Source organism: Lissotriton helveticus, chromosome 4_1, assembly GCF_964261635.1.
Source record: "Lissotriton helveticus chromosome 4_1, aLisHel1.1, whole genome shotgun sequence".
NCBI classification, from domain to species: Eukaryota; Metazoa; Chordata; class Amphibia; order Caudata; family Salamandridae; genus Lissotriton; species Lissotriton helveticus.
The window spans coordinates 720,298,425-720,323,021 of NC_136063.1; the positions used below are offsets into that span (position 1 = coordinate 720,298,425).

The following is a 24,597-nucleotide window of genomic DNA, read 5'->3' on the forward strand; positions in this document are numbered from 1 at the left end:
TCCTAGGGTGGGACTAGAGTAGCATAAAATGGTATTTCTCACACTGTTCTTCCTGAAAAGTGTGGTTTACAATCGACCATTATCAACACAAAATTGTAATGTCCCAAAAATGTATGGGGCTACATTCAGTAGTAAATGTAATATCTTGTGATCTTTCATTCAGCCAATTGTGGCAACTATGGAGATCATGCTCATTACCTGTCCAAATCATGAGAACATCATAAGTGTAATGTTTCCATAACACAATGCTCTCACAGTACAAATTCTCAGTGCTGTACACATAAAGACCTTCATAGTGATCCATGCTCAGGATTGCCAGGTCAGGAGTGAAGCCTGCCCCTATTGCGACCCCCTTTTGTCTGGACGTAGTAATCTTCTTGAAAATAGAAAAGGTTCCTCATCATGGCAATCTCAAACAGGTCTCTTATAAACTTATTAGGGACCTGTTAGATAGGAGTATCCTATCTAACACCTCCCTGATCACCTCAAGTGCTCGCCTCTTTTGGATGTTTATTTACAGGCAAGGTTATATCCATGGTTACCAAGATCTATTCATTAGGATTGAATGCAAGATTATCTATCATTTTGATGTTGTCCATTAAATATGCCCATGTGAACTTGACATTGGTTTAAGGAAAAGATACACGTTTTTACATAGGGGCTGTAGAATGGAGCCACATGCTGAAACTATCGGTCGACCAGGAGTTTTTCAAAGATCTTATGAATTTTAGGAAGGGTGAAAATAGTTGCCATATGGGGCTGTTTCTTATTCAGGAAATCATGTTCAAGTTCATTGAGAAAATCTCCCTCTATTCCTGTGTCTACCCTTTATCTGATGACTTAGGGACACCTCCCAGTGTCTGTTTTGGATTCCACAATGAACAGTGGTTTCATATTACATTTATAGTTTATGGAGGACGGTTCCCCTACAGATGAAGAGCCTGTTAGCCTGTGCTGACACCATGAGATGTTGGTCAGATGTCTGATCAGACTATGCATAACTGGTGAGAGGGTGCACAAATGGGAAAGAGTCCTTAACATTATTACACTTAATTTCATAACTTTGACTTTAATGATACGTACCCCCTTTAGCCACAGGTTGCTTTCATTTCTTTGTTGGTTACCCTGTGCTGATGATGGATGGTTCCAATTGACCCCTCCCGAAGCTTTGGGTCGAAACCTCGACAATCCTCATTGCTCAGCCTGCACTGAATGCATTAGCCACAGAGGGGAAATATTGACCTAGGCAATTACCTCTAGGCTATGGATGCAAGCTCAGTTTTTTGACATATTAACAAACAGGATCACTGCAGTGGCCTGTGACCACTGCTGTTTCAAGTATAATTGCGTATGTTTTGATTCTCCCTTTTACTTGTTCTATGACGTATGCGTAAGCACTTATTCTAAGCACTCTTTTGCACGCAATGGTGTGACCAATAGCTGTAAATAATCAATACTGTTGATTTTCAATGCAATTTGAATTGTGTGCATATAAATGTGCCTTTTTGTGTGATGTAATTTCTCTGTACTCTCACTGTTCTGGTTCAGAAGCTCAGACAAACATTCCTCACACTCATGCTAGTAGCTCCCTCATGGGCCAGAGAGCCCTGGTTCACAACACTACTTGAACTGTCAGTAGTTCCTAACGAGAAGCATTCCCTCAAACTAGACCTTCCCAATCAGAACCATGGAGAAATCAGGCCCCTAAATCCCAAGGAAGTCAAACTAGCGATTTGGCTCCTAAGAGCATGGAATTTGGTTATCTCAATCTTCCACCTGAATGTATGACCATTCTCAAAGAATCTAGTAAGCCTACTACTAGAGCATTCTGTGCAGCAAAATGGAAAAGATTTGTCTGTTACTGTCATAACAATATCAATCCATTTAATTCTGCAATACAAAACATTGTTGCCTTCCACATCTGCAACACTCGGGCCTTGCATTCACTTCCATACATTTACATCTGGGTGCATTGGCCACCTATCTTCAAAATAGGCAACACTTTGTTTAAAGTACCAGTTATCAAAGCTTTTATGCAAGCCCTTAAGAGAGTGATCCCCCCTCGAGAACCACCTGCGTCGAATCTTAACATTGTTCTCAAAAGGCTTATGGGTCCTTCATTTGAACCACTACATAATTATTCCCTCCAATTTCTTGAAAGGTTGTTTTTTTGATTGCCATCACTACACTTAGACGAGTCCGCTAGCTCTAGGTACTAACCCTAGAAGAAACTTTCTTCCAGCTACAGAGCAATAGGGTGGTTCTTCGCACCAACCCAAAATTCCTTTTAAGGGCGGTCTCCCCTTTCCACCTTAACTAATCAGTTGAGTTACCTGTATTCTTTTCTCAACCAGACTCCGTTATGGAAAGTGTTCTTCATACATTAGATGTTGAAAGAGCTCTGATGTATTACACCAACAGATCTAAAGACTTTTGTAAAACCAAACAACTTTGTTTGCTTTTCGCTCCCTCACAAAGGAAAGCCCATATTAATTTCAGGCATTGCCAGGTGGATAATTGAATGCATTCAAATATATTACGCCAAAGCCAAAAGGACTTTACCAATGCGCCCTACAGCACATTGTACTTGCAAAATTGGGGCTTTCATGGCTTTCCTGGGTAATATCCCACAAGCTTTTATATGTAAAGCACCTACATGGTCTACACCATACACTTTCACTAATCATTATTATATGGATGATCTGATAGAGACATCTAGCTGCAGAATCCTAACTTTAGAATACTCCCCCAGGCGCAGGACTCGATCTGGATTTTTTTTTCCATAGCACGTCGGTGAGTCGGAAGAGGGCACTGTGCACCTCCATATTGACGTCCTCCACGTGATGCGACATCAACAGAGTCCATATAACCTCAATGACACACCGACATCAGTTCCTCCTTTTCCGTGCTTGCAACGCGGATCCGGAGTTTTTAGGGCCATCTTGACATTTTGTAGACTTAAAGGAAACCGTGTGCTTTTTTTTTTAATATGTCTTCAGGATTTAAGCCCTTTGGATCTTGTAGCAGACAGATGTCGGCTACAGAGCCTCATACCGTCTGTTTGTGGTGCTTTGGAGAACACCATGCCTCAGAGAAGAACGGTTTCTGTCGACGTCTTTGGCCAAAGGTGTTAAGAGAGTATTGTATGAAACTTCTATCTGATAGAGACTACTAGCCGCAGATTCCTTCATGTAGAATTATCCCCAGGCGTAAGACTGGATCCGGTAATTTTTTTGCCCAGCATCCCTGCGTGCCGGGGGTACGGCATCATGCGACTCTGCCCAGGCGTTGTCCGCGTACGTGATGTCAGCGAGGTCACATAAGTCCCATCCTGGCACGCCTAAGTCAGTTTTTTCTTTTTCCATGTGCAACGCGGATCTGGATCTTGCTCTGGGCCTGTTTAGGCCTTTCCCTTTTGCTATTGCGTGTGTGTGGCAACAGTGTGCGAATGCTTTCAGGCTTTACGACGTGCTCGTCTTGTGGATGCCTGATGTCGGCAACAGATCCTCACCCCATCTGCATGTGGTGTTTAGGGGAAAACCACAACCCCACTGATTGTGAGGCATGCCAGCAGATGAAACCGAAGTCCCGGCGGGAGCTCCGGATGAAACTTCTCTCAGCCCGCATTTCCAGGTCGGCGTCGTCATCTCGCCCAGCCCCTGCGGAGGTTTCCCGAAACCGCTGCCTCCCTCATCAACATCGTCCTCCCAGGTTGCATGAGCGTTGCCCACCTGTCGGTAAGTGTCGCAGTTTGTCTCCGAGGATTGGTTCCCGGCCTGTTGGGGGCGTGGTTCTCCGCGGGTGGTGCGGCCCCGCGTGTCGTCCCCTTTTCCGCCGTTTCCCGGTGTGGGGGCGACTAGAACCCAGCTGGAGACATATGCGGCGGCTTTGCAGGCCTCGATGGCTTCTCCTCCTCCTCCTTACCCTCCTGGGACGTCAGCGGATCCCTTGCAGTGTGCAGGGCCCTCCGTGGCATCGCCGGCGGATCCGACCCAGGCGCCGACTAGCTCGGATCCAGGTGGTGCCGTTGGGGTGCGGCCCTTCGCGGGTCCCTCCTTCGTACCACAGCGCCTCTGCTTCGCCGCAAACTCCCGCGGGAGTCCCTGTGGTGTCGTGGGAGGGCGCCAGGGCTCGGGACACACCCTGAGCCCCTCTCGGTCCTCTGGACAGGCAGCGGTCTTGTCCGAGGCCGAGGTAACATCGCTTCGGTGGCTGCTGGCCCTGGCGGCGCCACAGGGGTCGGCGGAGGGGCCCCTCTTGTCCCATCACAGGTGGAGGCTGGCAGGGGACTCCTCGTCCCTCCCCAGGTCCCTCTCATCCCTCCACGCAGGCGGCTGCCTCGTCGGAGGTCAGGTCGGCGCCTTTCCGGCGCCGCCCCGGCTTTGGCCCAGCTCCGGTCTCCTGCACCGTGCGCCGTGACGGAGGCCGCCCTGGCTTTTCCCCCGGACGATGACGATGCCCTGTCTCAAATTGTGGACTCTACGGCGCCAGGCGATGTCGGGTCGTTGATTTGTCTGCGGACGCCTCTTCTCCAGAGGTTTGGTGCTTGCTGGTTTCAACCTCGCCGGAGACCGGCCTCGCCGGCGTGACTTTTCCCCGACGTCGTCTAAGGACGGCTCCTCGCCGTCTCCGAGGCCGCGGTCTTGAGCAGCTGCAGGTCCCCACTCCTCGGTCCCTCTTCCTTCTTTCCGGACCTGGCCCTTCCTTCCTCCGGTTGGCTTGGGGGATGACCGCCTTAGCTTGCAGCCGTCACCTACCAAGGAGCTGCTTTCCCATCCGCAGCGCCCTGCAGAGGCGGCGGGGGGCCTTCGCTCGCTCTGTTTCCACTGCTGTGGGAATTTTGCGCATGGGTGATCCAGCTACCCATTTCCCCGCCGATCATCTTCTGGATGTTCTGCATCAGGGCTCTGGTGGTAGGGAGCTGTTGCTTCCCTTCGAGGGTTCACTCCATTCTTCTCTCTTGGTGACTTGGGGCCGTTTCGCCATGGGGGACCCGGTGCCCCACCACCTTCTGCACCACCACCATCCGGCACATTTGGTGTGTCTTTCTCTCCACCCCTCTTCCAGACATCCCCTTTTGCAGAATGCCTTTCCTTCTCTGCCACCGCTGTTGTCTCCCCCGTCACGGGAGACCCGCTGGCTGGACTCCTGGGGCGCAATATGTTTGCCTCATCTAGTGCGGCTCTGCGGGCCTCAACACGCTGTGTGTTTTGGCTAGGGCCTCTTCTTGCTTGTGTGACTCGGCAGAGTCCCTTATGTCTACAGCTTCTTAGGAGGGTGCCTGTGTTGATTTGAGACACCATGTGTTGGATGGCCGGGAGCTGGTGGCATTTATTCTTTGCTCCGCTCTGGACATCTCGGATGTGCAGGGTCATGCCATGGCTTCTTTGGTTGCCCGTCGACGCCATGCCTGGCTTCGGGACAGTGTGTTCCTGGAGAACGTTCGAGAACGGCTGGTGGACCTTCCTTTCAATGGTGCTCTTTTGTTCCCTGCCCCTGCGGACTCAGCCATCCAGAGGTTCTTGGCGGGGCTTCGTCCTCCCCCGTCCTCCTCCGCCTCCCATTTCTTCTCCCCCTCAGTGACCTGTGAGTTGACCTGGTTCTTGGAGGTGTTCTTCCGTTGGGGCAAGTCGCCCCAGTTGACTGTTCTGTGTACTACGTGGCCACTCAAGTCCTCCTTGTTGGGACTGTGGTTCTGTTGGCTGCTGGCCGGCCCTTCTTGACTGTGTGTTTTTGCTTTGGGTTTTCTACACCATACTGGCCCTGAGACTGGGCTTTCTGTGTTTTTCCTCTTTGGCTGCTTGATAAGCCTTTTGCGGGGTTTTGCTGCATGTCTTTTCTGTTGTCCTCTGCTGCGGACGTTTTTTCCTAATAGGTTCCCATGTCTTGGGACATGACATGCCCTATGTGGGGTAGTGGTGGCTGTTATATAGCCCTGTCATGTGCTGGGGATCTGTGGTCGCCTGCAGGCTTCTGCTCTCCGTGACGTATGGGTATGTTGCAGATGCAATCTTCTTGCTGATGGCTTGGATTAGCTTGAGTTGTGCCCCAGGGTGTTCTTTTCTGGGGTCGCTGCTCTGTTTGCCTGGTCTGGCCTGCTGTCCGTGGCCTGGCGTTATGGTTCTGTCCGGTTCCACTTCCTTTTGGGCCGTGGGTGCGGTCTCCTCCCTGGGGTGTGTCCGGACTCTTCTTCGCCTTCCTGCTCTCTGTCTTCGGTTGGCGTCTGGCGTGCTCTAAGTACTTTGTTCTGTGGTGCCCTCGCCGTCTGGCTGAGCTTGCCGGTGCCGACCTGTTGTTTTTCTGTACCATTGTGCCTTCTTGGGGCTTTAGGGGACTGTTATCCTTGCCTTGTCTGCTTCTTCCAGTGGGCCTTGCACTCAGTTCTGCCTCTTCTCCCTGTGGGAGGAGATGGTCCCTTACTTCTTGTCCCTCTTGCGGGCGCAGTCTGTCCTTCTGGGGCGTTGGACGGTTCTTCCTGGGTGACCTTGAGCTGCCCTTTCGACTTCCGCCTGCTTATTGCGGACAGCGCCGTTCTGTCTGGGCTTGCCTTTGCTCTGCCTCTTCTCCTGGGAGTATCTAGGTTGCTCTTCTCCTTCGGTGCTCCTCTTCCTTGCCTTGGCCTTGGGCGGAGATTTTGTTGCCTTATATGGGCATGGGGTGCTTGGCCTCCTTTCGCCTTGCCTTGTTTTCTCTGCTGAGTAAGGACAGGCTACCTCTTCTCTTCTTTTTTCCGCATCTCCTTTGGGGTTGTTGGTCTTCTGCTGGCGGGCTTTCCCCTTGCCTGGAGGGACGGGGCTCCTCGTCCTGTCTTGGGACTCGGCCCCATGGGACCCTCTGTTATGACCAGGCGGGTGGGGTCCTCTCGCAGACCCTCCCTTCCCCTTGGGTATGGCTAGGGTATCTATTCTACGTGAAGGATTCTGCGGCTAGTAGTCGCTATCAGATGTATCTGCTTGAGGCGAACATCTCACACAGACTGATGAGCATTCATTCATCAGTCTGTGTGTGAGATGTTCGCCTCAAGCAGAAATAACGGTGTAATTCCTTGGACATGTACTAATGTCCATCATTAACCCAACAGTTATACAAGTAACCTACACCTGAAATAATTTCTACAACCACTTGGGGTCTATCCTACGGAGACCCATAGGTGAGTGCACGAGTGAAATGAATGTCACTCTTTGTCTACACTGCTCCTGCAAATCCTTTCTGATAAACTCACTCCTTACCCCTCTAACCCACAGGCGCTATACCACTGCCCCTTGTCCTGAAGAAGACCCGCGCTAGACCCTCAACTAAGGCGTCCCACAGGGTCGAAACGTCGACGATATTGAAAACATTGGATCAGTTGAATACCCAGTTCTAATGATAACCCAATTGAATGGATTACTGGGTTAATTACAATTCCCAACTGTAACTCACCAAATAAGCCTTTTCTGCCCCCTCTCCCCTCTCTTTCACTCACTTGTACATAAGCACGTTTGAATGTCACTATTTTCACATGATGTCACATTATATTCACTTTTTAATCTGCGCCGGTTCTTGTAAATTGTAAATAAATCATGTGTAAACAGGGTTATTTATGAATGAGGAATGAAATTCATAGATTAAAAATAATTGGTTACCTGAACTCGTGTGATATTGGATTTGCGTTGTGAGCGAGCTCCTTTCTTGGAGCACAGTCTTAAGTAATTAAGACTATTGTGAATTGAGATGAAATAATGCATATTTTGAAGTAATCGGGTTGCATACCCAACAGAACCACTGTCTATATTTAATTGTATTGCCCAGGTTCTGAGGGATACTTGGTCACCCCATGGTGATTTACACGACATTCGCTAGTAGGGCATGTCTGACCTGGATGTAACGGTAGCGCTCACTCTCCTGCAGATGGTATTTAGACTTCAGGGCATCAAATCTATGGAGCTCATCTTTCCCCCAAATGTCCTTAATCTGTGAGATCCCGATGCGGTCCCATCTGTCAAATCCCTTAGTTTTCCACAAGCTGCACAATCTCTCTGAGCTCCACAACGGAGTCGCCAGAGTAAGTCTCCCTTCCCATCTGCGGAATCGAGTAGCAGCGTGCCACACATGGACCGAGTGTGCCGCTGGCCCGACAAGGGGAAACCGGCCGCTCCTAGCATACAGTGCCTTAGTATAGTCCGCCCCCCCCCCCCCCACCATCTGACCGCGGTCCATCGCATATCCGGGGTCAAGAGGAGACCCGTAGACAGCGTGGTTGATCACCGCTAGCTGAGAGGCCCAGTAGTATTTCCGGAGGTCCGGCAGTCCGATCCCTCCGTCGTACCAGGGAAGAGTAAGCTTGCAGAAAGCTATGCGTGGTCTGACTTCCCAAAGGAGCTGTCGATGGGGGACTCTATTTCTGTGAAATATGAGGAGGGCACCGGGTCCATCGTGTTTTGGAGCGCATATAAGAAGCGGGAAGGGCCATCATTTTAAACAACACTGCTCTACCCAGCAAGGAGAGCAGTAACGACTTCGATCTTACCACATCCCTACGAAATCTAGCCAGAGGAGGACCCAGATTCTTATCATATCTCAACTTCGGGTCAATAGTCACATATATGCCCAGGTAGCGAAATCCCACCGGTTCAACTCGTACCGGGCATGAGCCTGGAATGACCGGGGGGTCTCCGCTGATTACAAAAAGCACCAATTTCATCCAATTAATGGCGAAGCCAGAGTACCACCCAAATATGGCCAGGACATCCAGGAAACTAATCCAGGATTCCCTGGGAGTAATGAGATAAAGCAGAATGTCATCTGCGTATAGCGAGATCTTATCTTCCCACTCTGGCGTCAAACGCAATCCTCTGATCGATCGGTCCCAACGGACCCATGCCGCCAGTGGCTCAAGCGCCAATGCAAATAATAATGGGGACAGAGGACACCCCTGACGCGTACCCCTATCCAAGGGGAAATCAGCTGATTTATGGTTATTTACCACAACCCTGGCAAGTGGGCCTGTATACAAGAGGCGGACCCAACCTATGAACTTGTGGCCAATGCCCAACTTTACCAGGACTGCGAATAAATAGGGCCACTCAACCCTATCAAAGGCCATGGTCGCATCCAATGACAACAGGACCGGCGGCTCGTGTATGCTCGACGCGCCACCCAGGATCCCGTGCAGCCTCCGCACATTAAGGGCAGTATTTTGGCGCGGCATAAAGCCAGACTGATCTGGATGGATTTGAGTAGTAATGACCTTGACCAGTCTGGTGGCCAGCAGTTTTGCCAGCACTTTAGGTTCGGCGTTTAGTAGCGAGATTGGCCGGTAAGATGAACGCGCTGTCTTGGGCTTGCCTTCTTTATGAATAACAATATTATTTGCGACTCGTTGATCGTACGGGAGCTGTCCCTTTTCTTTGCTCTCAACAAACATGGCCCGGAGAAACGGCGCTAATTTGTTCGCATTAAGTTTATACAGTTCAACAGAGATTCCGTTTGGGCCAGAGGTCTTCCCGGAATGGACCCCCCTGATAGCCTGCGCCACTTCGTCGTTTGTGAAGGGGGGAGTCAAGGAATTTCCTATCCTCTTCCGACAGTACGGGCATTTGAATATCCCGTACCATATCCGCATTATCTGCCTCCGAATAGGTGCCAGCAGACGTATACACTAATTTATCATAAGCCGAGAACTCATCTACAATCAATTGCGGGTCGGTCACTCTGCCTAATCCTTCTATCTGCAACTCTGACCCCTACCTCGACGCCCACTCCCCTTTCTCCAGCCACTCAGTCGGTTCCCCTGCTTTGTCACCATGTTCATAGACCCTGCTCTGGGTGTCCGCATGCTGCACTTTAGCTCTCTCTCGAGCCATGTTCCTGTATTCATCTCGGAGGAGATTAAAGCGGTGCAACCCCTCAGGAGTGGCAACCCTCTACATTTCCCGCTCCATAGTCGTTAATTCTGCCTCCACTCTGTCTACTTCTGCCCGGCTCTTCCTCCTCTTCCCGGAAACCAATGATAAAACCTCCCCTCTAAAGACTGTCTTATACGCCTCCCATAGGGACTCTGCCGACTCAACTGTTACCTCATTCTCTTGGAAGTACCGTTCCGTGACTTGTATCACTTCCTTTTTAGTGTCTGGGTCTCTTAATTGCCAGGCATTTATGGGTGGAATCCTGCCCACATCTCTCTATCCCATCTCCACTCGAAGCCAGACTGGGGAGTGATCAGAAATTTCCCTGCCAACGTGTCGCACCTCCCGGATCCACGCGGTTTGTGACTTTGGCACCAAGACATAGTCTATCCTTGATAAGGAGTGGTGCGCAGCAGAGGCGTTAGTGTAGTGCATTTCGCCTGGGTTCCTCAGTCGCCACCCATCCGTAAGCACAGTTGTTTCTACAAAGTCTGACAACCACCTCTGGGACGGCATCAGAAGTCGAGATGGGTGTCTATCCATTTCACCATCCATTACTGCATTAAAGTCACCACCCACAATCAGCAGCCCCACAGGCAAAGTTAATTAAAATCGCGCACAGGTCCCGGAAGGTGTCCGTCTGCAGACCCGGCGGAACATACACTGACAAGAAAGTGATAGTTCTCCCTTCCCACAACCCCTAAATGCCACTGTATCTACCTCGTTTATCAGCCCATGTGGCCTGAACAGTCCATGAGAAGGAATTTCTCACTAGGATACCTGCCCCCTAGACCCCGTAGTGAATCCGGCGTGTGCCACAAGCTTATAGCCCCCCCTATGCAGCGCTATACACTACACTGATTACCGACCAAGTGTGTCTCCTGTAGCAACACCACATCTGGGGAGTGTCTCCTGATGAATTGACTGACCATCCCCCTCTTTATCTTGTCCCCTAGCCCATTCACATTCCAACTGAGCGTGGATGTCCCCAATCCCTGTCTACCAGTAGACATTGTGATGGTATATGATGTCAAGGTCACCTGATGCTGTGAAAAACCAAGAACAAATTGCAGATAACTTGTCACATAGTAAAATCTCGATTGCAAAAAAAAAACCACCCTTCGACCCCCCCACCCTGCACCCCTGTATGCAGCTTACGCTCATCCCCAACTAGCAGTGTGCCTGTCGACCCAACTCTGATCTACAACTAACTAGAAAATAGAGGAGGGCCCGAACAAACCCGCCAAACCCCCCGTCCCCCACCGCTACCCCTCTCAAGCTCAAACCACAGTGATATCTATACCGATTTGGCAAATTAGGGGAACAGTTACATACCAGCCCCACCCCCCCCTCAGAACATACTGCTGTTTAACCCCAGCAGACGCCTTGTTCTTCCGTTTCGCTTCGATCTCGGCTCTCCACCTCAGTCGCATGTGTACTGTCCAGCCTGTCCGCTACCACCTCAGGGTTGTCGAAAAACCAGGCCATCCCGTTGAGTTCCACCCGGAGACGGTCTGGAAACATCATGGCATATTTGAGACCCTTGTCTCTCAATTTCCTCTTCACCGATAAAAAGCCCTGACGCTGCTTCTGTACCATTTGAGTGAAGTCTGGGAAGAAGGAGAAGGTTGCATTTTCATATTTCAAGGATGGCCCAGTTCGCGCCGCCTGTAGAATCACGTCCCTATCACGAAAATTCAGGACCCTCGCTATCATAGGGCGTGGGGGCACCCCCAGATTTGGCCTACCCCCGGGGACTCTGTGCCCGCTCGACCGTAAAGAAATTACTAAGGCCTTTAGGTTTGAGGTGATTGAGAACAATATCTTCGACAAACAGATCTGGTGTTTGTCCTTCTGATTTCTCGGGCACCCCAAGAATTCGGACGTTGTTACGCCTGGCCCTGCCTTCATAGTCATCCAGCTTGTGATCCGTGAGGACCCTTGAGGCCCTGCACTTCTTGCTGCAGCAGGTTCACATCGTCGATCAGGCTGGCCATCTTGAGCTCCAGCTACTTTACCTTCTTGATGGCCTTTGAGAGGTTCGCCCGTATCAGCCCCATCTCTATCGTGACTGTGTCTAGCTTATTGTCTAGGACTTCCAATTTCTGGGCCAGGGACGCCTGGACTCCATTAATAGCCGCCATGAGATCCATCAATGTCGGTTCAGTGGGGGCAAGAGTGACCTCCTCCCTCTCTGGCGGGGACTTTCTTGATTCCACCGGGGGCCCCTTAGGGAAAGTATAGCGATCCAGCCTGTTCGATTGAATGGTCTTAGACCCCTTGGAGGACCGAGGAAGAGGTTTATCCACCTCTGGTTTCGTCGCCTTCTTGCCACCTGTTTCCACGGAGCCTAGCCTAGTTGTATTCCACACCAAGGTCAGAATCGTAGATTGGCCACCTACTCTTGATGGGCCGTCTATGGTCTCGTTCTCCCCGTGCCTCCACTAGATCATGTCCGGTCAGCCAGTCAAAATACCCCCTACAAGTTCTGTCGCTCCAGGAAGGGTGAAAAACAGTCCAAGGACCTCTCTCCTTTACCCCCCCGAAAGTAATGCTTCACCAACTCTTATAAGAGCATGCATCGCCACAACGCACCTCTGTCGTCCCTCTGCGCACAGTCTATGGCCAATGTGTCTCTCTGGGACCCCCTAGACTGCGGCCCCGCCTGGCAGAAGTCTTCCTCGGTGCCCTCCTTCCGAGCCGGAGAGTGTGCCACACAACACAGTGCACACCTCCTCAACGGTGCACCCTCTTTCACCCAGCAGCAACGCCGCCAGTGGGCACTACGCAGGCCCCTCCCGCGCCACCTCTGACCAGCCCCAGTCAACGTAAAACCTCCAGGTGGGCTTTCCCGCGTCGGCCTGGACAGTTCCCTGCGTTATATGGCCACAAGCGTATCTGCCATCACTCACGAGCCGCAGCGGGGCGACACAGCCGCCAAGTCTCCCCAGGCAACATCGCTCCTTGTGGTTCTCAGTGTCAGGCAGGCCCGATGCTCTGTATCAGCATCCCTCCTCCTTCACTTCACCGCTTCACTGCACACAGCGGGCTCACCTATTGCCCCAAGGATATTCCGATGACCAGGCCAGCACCAGGCAATCCACGGCTCCACTTGCGTGTGTCTCTGAGCGACCGTGGCGCTGTATACCTCCGTTGTGTCGTCACCCGAGCCAGGCCGGCGCCCCGCAATTGCCTGTGCTCACTCCGACCACCTCAGTTGCACTTAGCAGGACGATGCGGCTCACCGATGGGCCCAGGATCAGGCTCCTGCGCTCCGGGTCGGGCCGATGATAGCCGGTCCGCGGCCCCCGCTGTTTGTGTCTTCCGGAGCGGCCACGCAATTACGAAAGGTCCCGGCTTCCGGGCCGGACTAGGCCCCGATCTTACGGGCGGTGCTTCTTCGCCGTCCGGTCACGGATTGACCCAGGATAGCACCACGGGGCGTCGCTTTTAGTCCCGAGTCAGGGAGTGGGGTGCGGGCCCAGGATAGGATGCAGGATGTATCAGTGGGGAACGGCGGCCAGCGGAGCCGATTCCCTACGCGGCCATCTTGGTCTCCGGTTAGGCTCCTCCCAAAGAGTCTTTTTCGTTTAAGTTGTTACCTACTAGCCTACGATAGGCTTTCTTTATTTCTAATTACTATTAGATGTAGAAGTGGTAACTTTCTACTTTGGGTCTGTCGATGACAGCTTTTCATGTTTTTATTTATTTTTGATCTTTAATAGGTTGCTGCCTGATACAAAGGTCACACAGATATGTTTCCTTATTCTGAAGAAGGGTTTATGCTCAAGAGTTGATGACCATTATGGTTTGTGCTATGCTTTGTGTAGAGCATCTTTTGTATGCTTAGTAAGCAGTTACACATAAAAAGATATATACATGCTGAACCGGGATCGCTTAGCTTATGAATTAAAGACTCACATTGGGGAGATTAGTTACCACTCTGTCAAGTGTTCATTAATTTGTCTTAAGATATATAAAATTAATGAAATTTAGTATCCCTTATAGGGATATTTTGTTATTGAAACTCCATGGGAGTCTTTGTCTGTGATTCACATATTGTAATAGAGTTATTTGCAATAATCTTCTTGCTCCTGTTGTTAATATGTGATAGTATTTTTGCGACCTAAAACTTTGGACCACATTACGTTGTCGGGCGGATGGGACCGACTGACCTCCGGTCGGTGGTTCCGACATCGCTTTTACAATGCGACCGCACATGGTGCGGTCACATACTCCCATTTCTCTATGGGAGCATGTGCTGCGGCGGTAAAGCGGCTGCAGCACAAGCTCCCATAGAGAAATGGGAGTTTCTGTGAATCTCTTCACCGCGTGGCAGGCACCTCAGCCTTTCAGCTCCATGGTATGTCTTTAACCTGTCACCTTATAATGATCTCTACTCTCAATATCTCACTAAATCTCTTCTCAAAGATTCTAGAAGCTTCACTCGCCTCCTCCCCCAGGTATTACCTTATGTCTTCACAGTTAATATTCATTGTGATATATCTGTGTAGCATTTCTTATCCCTTACCTAGTCTGTTCCATCTTACCTTCTCACAATCTTATGTTCCTTAACCCCTTGCAGCTGTCCCCAATACCTGCAATGGGCCTTCACCCAGTCATCACTGATCTTGACTTTCATTTACAATGTTTATCTCAGCCCTACTTGCAATTAATGAATCATCCTTTTCTAGGGCCTTCATTGCCAGCATTGCTTTTTCTGATGGGTATGAAGGAGGGCGGTCAGCATCCTCACCAATTTCTGTTCTCCACCTGGGGGCTGAGGAGATAGGCAGATCGCAATGGGCGTTTCCTGCCTTTCACTCCTCAACCCGTTTCAGCCCTTCACAGCCTCCACACTCCTCTTTTTCTTGATCAACATGGCACCATCTTGACTATGCTCTGTGGCTTCTCTACCAGCTCCAGTTTCTGCTTCGTACTGGGTTAAAATAGCACAACCCGCATTCCAGACACTCCTCTGCATGCCCACTTTCAGAGCTTTGTGCTCTTTCCGGATGCTATCTGCATTGGTGTTTGTTTTCTCTGGAAGGCTCTTTTTCCCAGAGCTCAGGGAAACGCATCCCAGTCATAGTCAAACCCCTTGATCTCAACATCATATCCTACGCCACCGACCTCCAACTCACTTTCTTGCTCTCAGCAGACCCCCCCCCCACCACGAAGACCAACTTCCACAACTGCATGAATAATGTCGCTGACTGGATGAAGGCCAACTGCCTGAAGCTGACAAGACCAAAGTGCTGATCTTCAGCAACAGCACCTCCCCTTGGAACGCCACCTGGTGCCTGCCGAACTCAGACCCACTCCCACACCGACCGACCACACCTGCAACCGCGGCATCATCCTGGACGGCAAGCTCACCATGAAACGGCAGATCAGTGCAGCCTCCTCCTCCTGCTTCCACACACTCCACATGCTACGAAGGATCTTTAAATGACTCCCCATCGGAACGAGGAAGAGAGTCACTCCAGCCCTTATTAGCACCCAGCTGGACTATGGCAACACACTGTACGCAGGAACCACCACCACAGAACTTATCAGGAGATTCCAGACGAATCAGAATTCAGCGGCCAAACTCACACTAAACTGCCCAAACGGACCCATATCACCACCCACCTCAGGAACTTCCACTGGCTTCCCATCCAGAAAAGATGCAAATTCAAGATATTGACACACGCCTACAAATCCCTCAATGACCTAGGACCAGCATACATCAACCACCACCTGACATTCCACCAACCATCCAGAGACCTTCGCCCTGCCTCCCTTGCACAGATACCCCTCATCTGCCAAAGCCACGGCAGGGGAGGGTCTTTCTCCTACCTCACCGCCAAGTCCTGGAACCGCCTTCTCCTTCACCTTCGGACATCACTTTCGCTGGCGGAATTCAGAAATAGAGCCTCAACACCTGGCTTTTTGACTGTACCCAGCGCTTGGATACCCTCGCGGGTGATTAGCAGCACTTTGCTAATACTGATTAATTGGCACCCGCCATTTTCCCTGCTGGTCATTCCCCTTCTCTGCCTCTTTCATCCATCCATTCATTCGCTCTCTTTCTGTCCTCTCCCTCTCTCAGATCTCTCTCCATGCTCTCTATTCTCTGTTTTCTTCACCTGTCTCTTTTTCACAACTCTATCTTTTATGCTCCATTCATGCGGCTGCAAAAAACCCCGTAGAGCTGATGAAAGTGACTGAAACATCAGCAGTGGCCCGGAACCTTCAAAACTATCCTCCTATGGCCGCAGCCCACAGCAAAATGCCTCATGAGTATTGCCTGCATGACTATTGAAAGCATTCAGATAAGCAATTAACTTGCCCCCCTAGATATGTTTCTAGCACCTTATCATGCTACGCACCAACTCATAACCTTAGTCTGGCCAATGATAATCTTCTGCTAGAAGCTAAACCACCCTGTGCCACATCTTCGTTCTAAACCTTCCACCTCTTCGGCCCCTTTCATCAGAATCACACTGCTACATTTTGAAGATGATTAACTACCCAGTCTGTTGTAAATAGTGTGCCTTTTATATGCCGTATGTGTTCCCTTAACTGGTAATAGTATGAGTTTCTTAAATGTTTCTCTTTGCCATGCTGATTCATATATGCTCATACAATCCATCAAAACAGAAACTTCTATCTCTACCAGTTTTGTAAACCTATTATTACCTATTACCTGTGTGCAATATACTTTGTCATCAGGATGTTTTTGGATGCCTGTTAAACAAGAATGTTATTATTAGAGTTCATATTTTAAGTTATCAGATGCCTCCTTTCATTGTGAAATAAATGAATAATGGTTTGGAAATTGTTAAACCTTGCCTAGAAATAGTGGTCTCCATTTATAATGTTGTTTTTATTCTTATTTTTCTTACGCAGCCGGTGCTTAGTACCAGTCTCTCTTGTACTTTCAAATTGTTCTCAGGCTGAAGTTGATGTAATCATTGATTTAAGGCATAAAGCAACAAGGTAACAATGATCAAATAGAGTAATGTTTAATGAGATGAATACTTATTTGTAGTACTGTACTCTACTATAGAAATCAACATGTTGTGATGTCAACAAACAAGAACCAAAGAGAAAAACTGTAGTATTGGACATTTTCTGCATAAACAGATAAAAGTAGAGAAATTATTATCAAGCCATTATGTGTCTGTTTTGCTGTATTTTAGTTTGTATGAAGTCTAATATTCTGCTGTATCCCAAAGGCCATCAGGGATTGGGAGGCCAAGTTATATTTCATGGAGCACAAGAAGCAAGGCCTGTTGCAGTCACCCATGTTAGGTAAATTGAGGACAGGACGAAGCACAGGAATCTTATCCAAAGTTTGTTGACTCCACACATTCCAAGTCCAGGGAAAGGTCACACAGTTGACGCTCATAAAATCAGACTTAAGCCTCCAACACCTAATTTTGAGCCAATGTACCCTGAGTTCCCCAGGCCATCATCAATATCAAAGCAAATTGAGACTGTCAAGGATGTCATGCTTTAAAATAGTTTCAGATCCCTCTGTCTGAAGCACCTTCCAGCTCCAAGGACCCATCAGGCCTCCGGTCTTAACTTCTGCTGGTGGGCTTTTTTCTAGTGTTGATGGACCTAGGACAAAGTCACACAGATCCACTGCCTGCTCCAAGCGTCATCTTAACCTCTTGTTGTAGCCCTCACAAGTTGAACCACATTTGTGCCTCCTCCAATGTCACTGGTTCTATGTCCGTCCCTGGCTCCAGCCTTGGGCCCTAAACCTTCCTAAGCATCCGATGTTGACTAAATTTACTGAAGCAAATCCTGAAGTTGTGACTAATATCCACCAGTTCCTCTGCTTGAGTAGCAGTCGTTTTCGAAGGATAGAGGCCGTTTAGGATGGTATTCTGGCACTAAACCAGCTTCAACAAGTTCCACACAATAAAGACATTGATAATGAGGCAGACTATTTGCTCCTGCCTCATGAAGCAGATGTTGGCCTTTGTCTTGGTTACACTTTGATACCCTCTTGGAATCCAGCATAGATTTGCCCTTGGGGCCCTTTACAGGACAAAATAACTGTTGTGTAGTATTAGTTTAGAGGGCTGTGGAAACCCTACTTAGTAACCTGGGCCTACTACCTCTGAGTCCTTGTTATCATTCAACAAAGCACTGACTGACCTCATTCTTGCAGCTTGGGCTAAGAATTTCTCAGCACTGGCCGTGAGTCAGCCAATAGCTCAACGTCACAAACTAGTACCAAGATGAGATGAGACAAAAACATGCAACATCAAACTCTTGAGAGCATTATAGTACACCCCTCCACAAGTAAGAGCAAATCAAACCTGTTCCCGAGTAAGCCACCCAGCAGGAAAGCCAAGAGAATTAATGTTGTGAGGGAAAGTGTTTTTTTCTTGGCCATTTTAGCCCTGCGTTCCTTGAATGCAGTTTGCTTCCATAATAGTTACAAGCATTCCAATTGGGGTATGGCACATGCGGTTTTACCTTTGCTGCCCAAATAGCTGTTTAACACTTTTCTCGCACAGTAAAAGATAGACAGGATGTTGCAAAATACACCTTGTATTCTGGGTTGGTTGGACACCATTGATGATGTTGCTTATGCATTGGGCACCATTGTCGTTATAAGGTGATATGTCTGGATGTTATCATCTGGGTTCTCTGGAGATGTGCCAGCTTCACTGATGAATATGCCCTTTGATGGAACCAGCTTTTTTGGTAAATAAACTGATGCAGTGTTTAGGTGTTTCATGGACAGTAGCTCGGAATCACTCATGGGTATTACTATCCCTGCTCACAGATTATTTGTGGCAGCAGAGAACAACAACAGAAGGCCTTAACATCTTCTCCAGGCACTACTTCTGAACCTCTGTAGTTCTCCCTAAAGAGAACAGTTGAGACCAGTAGGCCGCAGGATCCGGAATTGCCTGCCTTACTGCTTTTCCAACTGGTCGGACCATTGGGTCTGACCAATTAACAGAGGTTCTTCACTCTCCTTCATCGGTGATGGAGCCCTTGCTTCTATTTAGTGAGGCCTTGACGAAACCCATTCTTGAAGTATCGAAAAACCTATGTCTGCCCCAGCTGTGTCCTGAACGGTGGCAAGGTGATAAAACGTTGCGCCTGGGGATCCAGCCTTTTTATCAACGCACCCTTCATTCAAGAGCTTGGTGGCTCAGGCTTCATTTTCTTCGAAGCAATCTTCAGGTTCCTCTCCGGCCACTCCTTAGGATAGGGACTCAAAACAATTGGAGCAGTCAGCGAAAAGGGTATTTTTATCAGCCAGTATGGCTGTAAAGTCGACTACATCCATGTATTGATGGACTCTGCTAAGGAAGTGATTGCTAAAGTCCCGGAGGATGTCCAGGGCCACTTTGCAGAGGTGCTATTGGACCCCCAAGCTGTGGACGGTGAGGTTATTCAATCTGGGCTTGAGACGGCTGACTCCGTTGCTAGGGTGATGGGTTCTTCAGTGGCAACTAGGAGGCACGTCTGGCTGAGAGGATTAGGTTTCTCTCCAGATGTTCAGGCCACACTTTTGGATCTTCCTTTTGATGACTCTAGACTTTTCGGGACCAATGCGGACTCAGCGCTACAGCACTCTAAAGACAGTAGAGCTACTGCTAGATCTCGAGGTCTGCAATCTCAGCCTAGGGGTTTTGTATAGCAAAGATTTTGAGGCTTTGGAAAGTATGCTCCATTTCGGGCCCAGCAGCAACAACAGGCGAACCCGCTGTATAGAACATACAGATGTAAGGGTAGAGGTTGACACTGGGGATTTGATCGACAACAAGTCTCCTCCTCCTCTCCTGTTCCCCCAACTGGCTCTGCAGGGAAGTAGCTCTAGATCCCCATCTTAGAGCATGTTATACCCGTGGATCGTCGGGTGTCCCATTTTCTACAAAATTGGAAATCTGTCATCGGATCTTTGAGTTTTGAATCTTGTAAAAAAATAGGTACGCCCTTCCTCTCTGGGAGTTTTCACCCTTGTCAGGGTTGGTGTTCAGAGGACCATCTGTTGCTTCTGCAGCAAGAGGATCTATCTTTGCTACAGAAGGGTGCGATAGAGGTGGTTCCAGAGCAGGAAAGGGGTCAGGGATGCTACTCCCAGTATTTCCTGATCCAAATATTTGTTAAAAGGACAGACAATTGAGACCGATCCTAGACCTCAGGATCTTGAATTTTTACCTCAAACAGGAGAAATTCAAGATGTTGACCCTAGTTCAGGTTCTACTGGTGCTACAGCACGAAGACTGGATGGCGTTTATCGATTTACATGATGCGTACTTTCACATTCCCATGCTAAAGTTGTATCGGAAGTATCTCAGTTTTACAGTGGGGTCTCAATACTGCCAGTTTGCAGTCCTCCCGTTCGGTTTTACATCTGCACCACCGGTGATGGCAGTGTTAGCAGAACATCTGAGTAGGTCGGTAATTCCTGTTCTCCCCTATCTGGACGACTGGCTGCTCAAAACAAAGTTGTCAGAGATGTTGCTCCATCATCTGCAAGTAAACAACACAGCTGTTGTTCGACTTGGGTTTTTCGATAAATGTACTCAAATCTCACCTGGTGCCCTCTCAGCACAACCTGTTCATAGGGTCAGTTCTGGAAACTACTGTGAGTTGTGATTTCCCTCCACCTCAGAGAATTCTAGACATCCAAGTTATGATTACAATGTTTCAAGATGGAGTGGCTGTTCCAGTCCTGAAGATTCTGTGCTTGCTTGGTCTGTTCGCTTCCTGCATACTGTTGGTCAACCATGCATGCTGGCACATGAGGGCCCTCCAGTGGTGCCTCCCTGGGCAGTATTTTCAACACAACGGCGATCTCAGAAAGGTGGTCAGAATCTCCAGAAACACTGCAGCGGAGTTGTTATGGTGGAGTGTTCCAGGCAACCTGTCTTGGGGGAAGCCGTTTCAACCCCCTTCTCCGGTGGCCACATTGTTAACGGATGCCTCCACTTTAGGGTGGGGAGCTCATCTGGGGGATCTGAAGATCAAAGGCCTTTGGCCTCCAGAGGAATGATTGTTTCACAGCAATCTTCTAGAGTTTCGGGCGATACGTTTAGCTCTCAAGGCCTTTATTCCCTCCCTTGGCGATCAGTCAGTACAGATGTGGTACATAAACAAACAGGGCAGGAGTATCTGATAGATACTTCTAGCTGCAGATTCCTTACCATTGAATTTCCCAGGTGTCAGGCTGGATCCGGAAACTTTTGCTGAGCAATACCCCCTGAGCATAATGTCGGGTGGCTCCATTCGGCTTTGCATGTCGTCGATGACATCGGTAACGTCTGTTATGACATGGCCTACATAGACGCGACCCAGGTGCGCGGACGTCAGTTCTTCTCTTTCAGTGCCAGTTAGGTGCCGATCCGGGAAGAGCTCCCCTCTGCCGCTTTTTCGCAGGCTTTTTTCTCGACTTTTGTCTGAATGTTTGAAGACTTCGTGTGCGAGGGATGTCTTTTAGTAAGACAGGTTTTAAACCGCACATGACTTGTTCCTGCACGATGTCGGCCAATTTGATGGACATGCCCTTTGATGGAACCTGCCTTTTTGGGGAAAAGGCTGACTCTGCCCTGGTCAGGTTCAAGGACTCTCAAGCTACGGCCAGATCCTTGGGCCTTTCCTCTACTCCTCGTGACCAGTCTTCCTTTCGCAACAACAGAAGTGTTTTCCAGCCGCGTCAGCCCTATCCTATCCAATGCCCCGCACAGACTTCCCAAGCTGCGCGTGGACGTGGTACATTTCGTCCTCGGAATGCAGGTCAGAAGTCGTCTGCCACACTGCCCCCAGCAGCCGCAGCCTCCAAGCACTCCTAGGCTGATTCTGCAGGACCATGGGTGGGAGAGTTCGTTATCTCCCCCACTGGAGATCTATAACAACAGGCAGGTGGGTCTTGCAGATCATCCAGGATGGCTATTCTTTTCCTTTCCTTTCTTTTCCTCCTACTAGTCTGACTAGTCAGGAATGGTTGGCGTAGAATCACTTAAAACTGCTCTTTTGGCCAAAGGAGCTATAGAAAGGGTTCTAGTTTCAGAAGTAGGCACTGGCTGTTATTCCCGCTACTTTCTGGTTCCGAACAAGAGCAAGGGTCTTCGGCCCATTTCGAATCTTATGATCGTCAATCTCTTCCTCAAAAAGGAGAATTTCAAAATGCTCACATTGGCTCACGTCTGCCTTAGACCAAGGAGACTGGATGGTAGCGCTCGACCTGCAGGATGCCTATTTTCACATTCCCATCCTGCCGGGCCACAGACATTACCTACGGTTCAAGGTAGGCTACGAGCACTTTAAGTTTACCGTGCTCCCCTGGGGCCTTACCAGTGCCCCTCGGGTGTTTTCCAAGGTGATGGCGGTGGTTGCAGCGTCCCGGCCCAGGTTAGGGGTGACACTCTTCCCCTGCCTTGATGACTGGCTGTTAAAGGAGTCATCGCCCCAGGCAGTCGTCCCCCACCTTCAGACTATGGCAGACCTCCTGCTTTCACTGGGGTTCTCTATAAATGTGCCGAAGTCACACCTGATTCCTTATTAGACACTCCCTTTCATCGAAGCTGTTTTGGACACAGTGCAGTTTCGGGCTAATCCTCTCGAGCAGCCAGTCCAGGACATTCAGGTTATGATTCTGATGTTTCAGACTCTATCCTGGATTTCGGTGAGGTTGACTCTGAGGTTGTTGGGCCTCATGGCCTCCTGCATCCTGTTGGTAAAAAACATGAAAGGGAAATCTCACCGACGTGGTTCAGATCTCAGAAGGAACTGCGAAGGATCTGTAGTGGTGGTTGAGGAACCAAGATTGGGTCAAAGGCAGACCTCTCTCCCTTCCCCAACCGGATCTCACAATCATGAGGGATGTGTCACTTATGGGATGGGCTGGCCACTTGGGAGAGATGGAGATTAGGGGGGTCACTGATCTCCGGAGGAGACGGGGCTCTACATAAACATGTTGGAGCTCCGAGCGATTTTCTTGGCATTGAAAGAATTTCTTCCCTATGTCAATGGTAAGTTGGTGCAGGTGTTCACGGACAACACTACCGCCATGTGGTACTGCAAAAAGCAAGGCGGGGTGGGGTCATGGACCCTTTGTCGAAAGGCCCTGCGTCTCTAGACGTGGCTGGAACATCAGGGCATAACCTTGGTGGTTCAACATCTGGCAGGTTCTCTGAAAGACAGGGCAGACGATCTCAGCCATCGATGCCTTGCGGATGACGAATGGCGTCTCCAGTCAGAGGTGGGGCACAGTCTCTTTCAGGAATGGGGAGAACCTTAGTTAGATTTGTGTGCCTCCAAAGAGAATGTGCAATGTCAGCAGTACTGCGCGCTGGAGTTTCCAAGGTTGCAAACCAACAAAATGTGCCCCCTCACTCAATCACTTAAATATTATTTCAGGACCAAATAGACATGGACGTTAAATCTGGTCCGGTATCTTTATTTATACCTTTTAGAGTTTCCAAGGTGGCTATCGCTCTGCGACACGTTTCGTCGCGAGTGGAGCTCATACTTGTTGTATGCCTTTCCGCCCATAGCACTCCTGCCCAGGGTTCTGAAGAAGATCTGGAGACAGGGCCCAGGTCATCCTTGTGGCGCCGGACTGGGCATGGAGAGTCTGGTATCCAGAGCTTCTGAGCATGAGTGTCGGTCATCCGATCAGGCTGCCTCTTCAGGAGGATCTTCTGTTGCAGCAGAAGGGGAGAGTTCTCCACCCGAGCCTGTCATCTCTGCGCCTCCATGCGTGGAGATTTAGCAGCGGCAGTTGATGGCTTTTGGCCTTCCTCCCGAAGTTTGTAATGTTATTCTGGCGGTCATGCTACCCTCCACTAAGTCGGTATACGCCTGCCGTTTGCAGAAATTTGTATTATACTGTACAGAGAAGTCTACTGACCTTCTTTCTGCTCCTCTTTCTACTTTTCTTTTATTCATTCTGACCCTTGCCCAACAGGGCTCTGCTTTGGGAACTCTCAAGGGTTACCTTTCTGCTCTGTCTGCTTTTTTTTGCCACTGCCAGACCAACCTTCTCACTTTACATCTCCTATTGTAAATAGATCTCTAAAAGGGCTGGTTCACTTGTTTCCACCCACGCTCTTTATTATGCCACAATGGGACCTTAATTTGGTCCTCGCATATTTGATGTGCGCCTTTGCACAATTGTCTTCTCTGGCTGTTGACCATCAAAACAGCCTTCTTAGTGGCGATTACATCGGCCGGAGGGTGAGTGAGTTACAGGCGTTATCGAGCGCGCCCCCTTATTTTATGTCCTTTCAGGACAAGTTGGTGCTTCGCACCAGGGCATATTTTTTACACAGGTTGTGACCCCATTCCATCTGGATCAGTCCATCACTTTGTCCACTTTCTTTGCTCCCCCACATCCCTCTTAGAAAGAGGAGCGTCTCTATCGACTGGATGCAAAAAGAGCATTGTCGTTCTACTTTGACCCCAGAAGAGACTTCCAGGTGGATGGCCAACTCTTTGTGGGTTATGTGAGTGCAAAGAAGGAAAAGGCAGTTCAGAAAAGAATCATCTCTCGCTGGGTTGTTCTCTGCATTAAAATCTGTTACGCCTTGGCGAAGAAGCAGTCCCCTGAGTAATTAAGAGCCCATTCCACCAGGGGAAAGGCTGCGACTACAGCTTTGGCAGGGGGTGTCCCTGTTCAAGACATCTGTCAGGCAGCGATGTGGGCATCATTGCACGCGTTCGCAAAACATTATTGCCTTGACGG

At 49.5% G+C, this 24,597-nt stretch overlaps 1 protein-coding gene across 4 annotated transcripts in view; it reads left to right on the plus strand.

The window, feature by feature from the left end:
• TRAPPC8 (trafficking protein particle complex subunit 8) overlaps positions 1-24,597 on the plus strand; it is a 1,467,367-nt gene that overhangs the window by 1,384,936 nt on the left and 57,834 nt on the right. For all 4 annotated transcript variants that reach the window (XM_078687367.1, XM_078687364.1, XM_078687365.1 and 1 more), the window contains one exon: positions 16,782-16,871. In XM_078687367.1, coding sequence (XP_078543493.1) covers positions 16,782-16,871 — 90 coding nt within the window. The remainder of the gene's footprint in view (positions 1-16,781; positions 16,872-24,597) is intronic.